The sequence below is a fragment of the Aphanomyces astaci genome, assembly GCF_000520075.1.
Source record: "Aphanomyces astaci strain APO3 unplaced genomic scaffold supercont1.4, whole genome shotgun sequence".
Taxonomy (NCBI): Eukaryota; Oomycota; class Saprolegniomycetes; order Saprolegniales; family Verrucalvaceae; genus Aphanomyces; species Aphanomyces astaci.
The window spans coordinates 20,504-26,976 of NW_009798267.1; the positions used below are offsets into that span (position 1 = coordinate 20,504).

A 6,473-nucleotide genomic window follows, 5' to 3' on the forward strand; every position below is an offset into this window, starting at 1 on the left:
ACCAGGGCCCTGACCCGCGCCGAAAACGCCTCCAGTGCCGCCACGCCATCGTCTGGTGAATCCTGGCCAATACGGGTACGTGATCGGAGAGACAAGCCGTGGCGTCGTTTGAACCCGTGGATCCAGTGCCATCCAGCAAGGAACTCATGGTCCTCTATGCCTAGGTCGATCGCTGCATCCAGTGCCATGATACGCAGCATCGCCTGCGTCACTTGCACGCCGTCCTTGCGCATGTCGAGCACCCACTGGGCGAGCTGTTCCTCTGCCGCTGCCGTCAGCGTCGTCCCCGCGCCGAGCGGTCGCCAGCACCTTTTCGACGCGGTACGTGCACTCGACGCCATGGTTTCAATGTGGTCACGATTGGCCAACCACGAGTAGATCTTCTTGCGCATTGTCTCGCGTGCCGTCATGGTGAGGTTGCCGTAGAACGCAGAGAGAGTTGATTGCATGGCACACGTGTCGTAGTATTGAATAACGCTTAGCCGCTCGCTGTTCGTAACTACTGTGTTCTTGTACTGCCTTGGCTTCTTCTTGGGGCCGTACTTCGACACCGGCCTTCCGATCTTGGGCAAGCGTTGTGGCTGATCGTCTGTGAGCTCCATGGCACGTTTGTGAATGGCCATGGCGTCTTTCGTTGGCACCATTGCATTTTCGCGCGTAAAAACCTCCGAACAAATTTCCCCTCTATAAATGGATATTGTATTACATTTGGGGATATATATAAGGGATTGGAGTTTATTGCCCGCGCGAAGTGACAACGCTGAAAACAAATTCGTTGTGAGTGGTATTATTTATCTAATTTCACGGGTGTCCGACTCGTAATGAATGTCCGACTCGTAATGAATGTCCGACTCGTATTACACTATACGGTACTACAAAAGTAGTGCGCACTACGAATCACGGAGTAATTGGACGATTCACAGGGAGACTGCGCCCAAAGCGTAAGCGGTATACAATGCACAATATTTAATCAAGTCTAGGTAACCGTCCAAATGCGTCAAAATAATCAATACATATTTTAATCAAGTTCAACGTAACCATCAAAATGCGTCATATTAACCTATCTTAAGATATTCAAGGCACTATTTTGACTTGAGTTTAGTAATCACAGTTCAAATGCAAGTGTGGGGAATGTAATCAACAATAGTCTAATTTGACTGATATAATGCACTGTACTCTTCCTGAGTTCACTACAGTACAAAGTTTTGTACGTACAGTATATTGTACTAGTGTACGTAGTCCACGCGGATGTACAGAATGGAATAATTTTCAGTTAACCTTGCATTCAAAGGAAGGACTGGTACTGTACATCCGATGAGAGCATGATGCCTGTACTTTGTCTAGTACTAGAAGGAGTACTAGAAGGACAAAATATGATACTGCATGGAGTAAGCTTACAGTTAATGATTGCTATACTAATACTACGTTGTACTACTGTACAGTACTTCGTAGTACAGGACAGAACAGTACCTGGTACTGTAAAGGACGATATTTCACACTGTATATACTATAGTACAAGATACTGATACAGTAGTAGTACTACTATCAACAGTTAGTAGTACTGCTTAGTAGGTAACAGCAAAAAAGTACTACCAGTTATGCTGATTGATTTTCACTGTGTTTCCTCATAATTATATCAAGCTATATCTGATTTATAGGAGAATTATCCATACTAGTATACAAAGGTAAATACAAATTCAGTGGGTAATCGCCAATATGTGAGTATATCAGCAAACCTTCGCCAAAATGTGAAACCTTCGCCAATACGTGAGCGCACTTAACAAATACTATCGCACTTAACAAATATTACATTGTAAATCCAATCATTGGACAAAACCACAAATTGTTGGAGCAAGATTGATTGGCACAGAATCTCTCAGTTATGCAGACAGTATTCACTTTCAATTGAACAGCACCACCATGAGTCTTGCTCTTGGAATGGAATTTCACTCAGGCAAAGCCTTCGTGGACTACGTTAAAGACTACGCTGTAAGCGAGAACAAGCGTGTTCGAGTGAAGTCTCATGGTGGGAACAATACATCAAGGAAACCCTGCAAGCATTCGTATCATCCGAGATATGACAAAATGTCTTACCACTCATGTGCTTACAGTCATATCGACTCAATGAGCCATCGTCCCAGGCTTTGGTACATGTAGTCGGGCTGGCTGCAGGCGTGTTAGAGGAATCTATGGTGTAATTTTCAGTACAACATCATTCACATGATTGGCTAAAATTGGAAAGCTCAAAAGGGTAAATTATATTTTGCTCTTTCTTGCAAGAAGTATAATAATTTAATTGGAGTAGTTGCATTTCTGCCAAAGGTCGCTTTTCCGGTAAATGATCATGACTGTGATTGGTTTAAATTGTGAAAATCTGAGTTGGATGCAAAGGTGTCGATTACGACACACATTGCATACCGTGTGGTCAAATCAAACATCAGAACTCTCCCTGAAGCCACTCTAGTGATGACAACTATATGATTATTCATCTCGAAAACAAAGTGTTCAATAAATATTGCGCATATGAATGACGGTGTAGTGCTCAATCAAAATTCCCACAGACGGACTCGACGCAGTTTTGAGCGGTGAATATTTTTCATAGTGGATGCGACACGAACTTCGCACAAACGACGATGCAGATTCAAATTCACGTAATGCTATTACCGTCCATTGCGCAACTGCGTCTATTGTGCCCGTATTGCTTGCACCTGGAGCACCGCACTCGATAATGGCTGGAGGTCGATTTCTCACCACGACTTGCAATTCTACGAGACACGGCAGGACCTGGTCGCACAGGGGCCGCACGTACACTGTTTCCCCGAGAGCACGACGTGTCGCTTGTAGTGGGGTTGCCGTGTGGTGGAGTACACGTGGATGATGTCGTCACTGACTGGATCTGCTGCATACTCCCCCAGACGCTCGAATTGCTCGTTGTAGACCTTGAGTGCACCCGGTGTAACTTTTCGTCCGTCATCAATCCATAACTTGGCTCTGTCGCTCTTCTTCTTGAAGTCATCTCGCATGAACTCCAGGTACGCTTGGATGAAAGGGAAAGGCATCTTATATCGGATGTCATTGAGTAGCGATGTGTTGTGCTCGCTTTCGACAAAATTGCGTTCTGCATCCATACATTCGGTGGTCGTTGATGTTGGCGTGCACGGTCCAGTCACGCCGGTCAATTGCAACGACCTAAGTCCTGACAGCTTCACCACACGCGACCCCGAGCACCGCCAGTTGGGAATCGTAATGACATTCCTCGAGCGCACCTTGCATAGTCCAAATGATGGAGCTGTCTTCTTCACGAAAGGCAGCGGGAAATCGATCGCGAATGTTCGTAGAATGTGATGAGTGCAGTACTTCAACTGAATATCAAGATGCCGTGCTGCAGCAACAATCCCAGGTCCGTGATCCGACATGACCGGCACGGTCAGATGTACCCCACCCTCTCGGCACGCATAAAGAACCACGAGCAGTTTGCCTCACTCTCACTTGGAACAAGGGCACACGCTACACGAACGTTGTTCATGTTTCCGTCTCGGCCGAGCAGAACAAGTTGGACACCATTGTACAGCTTGTTCTTGCAATGCGCTCCGTCAATGCCGAGGATCTTCTGCATGCCGACCCAAGACGATGTTGCGGCGCCAAAAACGATGGCACAGCGATGAAAACGTCCATCTGGTGAGCTCTCGCACTTGACAATACTACCAATGTTCAACGCCTCAAACGAACTAAGGAGACCTGGCAGCCTCTTTTACGACTGGTTGTCTACCGTTTCAAGTTCGTCCCGCACATACTTTTTCGCTCGATAGACGTTTCGTTGCCTCGTGTCGAGGTTGACTGAGTGGACGACTTGTTCTTGGCTCTGTACAAACGCTGCAGAGACGCGGCGATCCGCGTGGACTGCACTATTGACGCTGGATATGTTCGCGATCTGGCGGGCAGAGGGTTTGGCTGATGATGTACAGTCCATGTGCTCAACGTTGGCGAATGATAGGACAAATGGCTGCGTTGGAGAAGTGCTGGACATGCGCTTGTACGCCGTGACCAAAAATGGACAGAGCGGTACTGTGCACACCACGGTTCTATTGTTCCCACCACGAGACTTCACTCGAACATGCTTGTTCTCGCTTACAGCGTAGTCTTTAACGTAGTCCACGAAGGCTTTGCCTGAGTGAAATTCCATTCCAAGAGCAAGACTCATGGTGGTGCTGTTCAATTGAAAGTGAATACTGTCTGCATAACTGAGAGTTTCTGTGCCAATCAATCTTGCTCCAACAATTTGTGGTTTTGTCCAAAGATTGGATTTACAATGTAAAATTTGTTAAGTGCGATAGTATTTGTTAAGTGCGCTCACGTATTGGCGAAGGTTTCACATTTTGGCGAAGGTTTGCTGATATACTCACATATTGGCGATTACCCCAAATTCAGTGGCCCATTCGGTGATAGCATAAACAATCAATGATTTGCCGAACGTCTTGCCCAATAGGATGACAAAATTGATATGATTGGATAAAACTATTTACCGAAGCAATCAAAACCCTTGGTTAGTTGATATTATTCGGGGAATTTTGTTATAGAATTCAACCTTATTCAGACGTACTTTCAACGTATGATACTTATTTTTATAAATAGATATTTGTATCTCGAAGCATTTCCAATACTTTAATAAAATCTATTATTTCGGCATATCAATGATCACTGTTTGGAGTGGCCATCTTTACAATTTTATTACTTCAATTCCAAACATTTTAATTCCCTTCTATCTAAATCTAACTAAAGTGCTTGGAATCAAGAAAACTACGTACTAATATAGTATCATTCAACATACGTCATAATAATCTTTAAGATATTTCCAGTTGAATATACAGTGCAAAGTATACGATCAGTTCTGTACAGTATATTGCGTATGTTAATCAGTAACATTAAAAATACCTCTTAAGAATCCTTTAAAATATGTGCAGTTGAATGCTACTACTCGGTTCCGGTACTTTTGTCAGGTAGTTTTTCATTTGATTAAAGTATTCAACATTCATTCGAAACAACTTGAATTTTGTATTGAACTCTAAAACCACATATTTTCAACAAAATTTTTATTGTATTTTTTAAGTTGATCGGGAGTACTTATTCAAGAGAATCTACCAAGGCTTCCATGGTGGCTTCTTCGCCCAGATGCTCATGCAAATGAGTCAATGCGCTCTCGTAGGAAGAAGCATCGCACTCGACATTGTACAAAGCAAAGTCAGCAATGTTAGCATCGTTACTCATACGAGGAAGTTTGTAGTTATTGCTGCCATGTATTTCAATGAACTTTTCCATAACCTTTTGAAGGGTTATGAATGTCTTTGCAAGGGTATCTGTCGACAACTCATAAAACGCACTTTCCACAGCACCAATAAGTTCCTCGATTGAACGAGTAGACTTTTGGTACTGGAGACTTTGAATAGAATTAAAAAATCCTAAATCTAAGACGTTGAAATCTGGACTATTCGGGGGTTGGTTGACGACTCCGATTCCACGAATGCCTTGTTGCTGGAGAAATTCCGAGGTCACACGGCGATGTGGGCTTGCATTATCCTGTTGGATAAGCACTTGTCTGCGCCTCCAATCGCCAGGAAACTTGAGTTGGATCGACGGCACAACCTTGTCCATGATCGCATCGCTGTACACCTTGGCGTCGACAGCGAGAGGAACAGTATGCAGGGTGCCTTTTGGTCGGTTCTTGCTTGCACGCGCAGCTGGCGACACGTGAACGAAAGGCCAGACACCAAGCTTGCCATCCCATTGTTTCTTGGAATGATGGTCGAAACGGGGCCTAGCAACAGCAGCAAGAAACATCACTTTAGTGATGAATTTCTTCGACTTGACTGAACGTGCAGCCACTTCCTCGTCATCATAAACATAGTACCTTCGTTTGACCTTTGTCAGATAGAACCACTTCTCGTCGACATGCACATAGTCGTACATGTTGGCGAAACAGTGGCGTCCATCTAACAAGGGTCGAACGAAGGACATTGCGTACTCCAGACGAGCCTCGACGTTCTCCGGCGTTAAGAAGGGCTTGACGTACAGGGATCTACGGAACTTAATGCCTACTTTTGCTTCGGGTGGAATGCAAATACTTGATGGTGGTTGGCTGCCTTACTTCGAAGTACGCACGCCTTTCCCACCAATCGGAGACGTAATGCCCATTTTATTGGCTCGAGTTGAGTCCGGATTTATATTTTGGAGGTCATTTTATTAGACAATCAAGGAGCCACTAATCTACAAGCAAGTCGAATGCCACAGGCCAAGTTTTCTGAAGGATATTAGTTCTTGCGTTACAATGAAAAAAGTCGACTTGATTGATACAATGCTTCGAGTGTAAGCGTAAGCGTTTGACGCGGTGGCGCAATGGTTAAGCGTGACGGCATCAAAGGATAGAGGAAGGGGCCCGGGTTGAATTCCCGGGCAGTGTCAAACGTTTTCTCAAGAAA

General features: G+C 44.7%; 2 protein-coding genes across 2 annotated transcripts; both read right to left on the minus strand.

The window, feature by feature from the left end:
* Window positions 1–2,765: 2,765 nt before the first annotated feature.
* Window positions 2,766–3,616, minus strand: H257_02241 (hypothetical protein; the record flags this gene model as incomplete). Its single annotated transcript, XM_009825792.1, has 2 exons — window positions 2,766–3,189; window positions 3,438–3,616. 2 exons carry the CDS (start codon window positions 3,614–3,616, stop codon window positions 2,766–2,768), a joined length of 603 nt encoding a protein of 200 aa, XP_009824094.1.
* Window positions 3,617–3,751: 135 nt separating this feature from the next.
* Window positions 3,752–5,964, minus strand: H257_02242 (hypothetical protein; the record flags this gene model as incomplete). Its single annotated transcript, XM_009825793.1, has 2 exons — window positions 3,752–4,167; window positions 5,517–5,964. 2 exons carry the CDS (start codon window positions 5,962–5,964, stop codon window positions 3,752–3,754), a joined length of 864 nt encoding a protein of 287 aa, XP_009824095.1.
* Window positions 5,965–6,473: the final 509 nt, after the last annotated feature.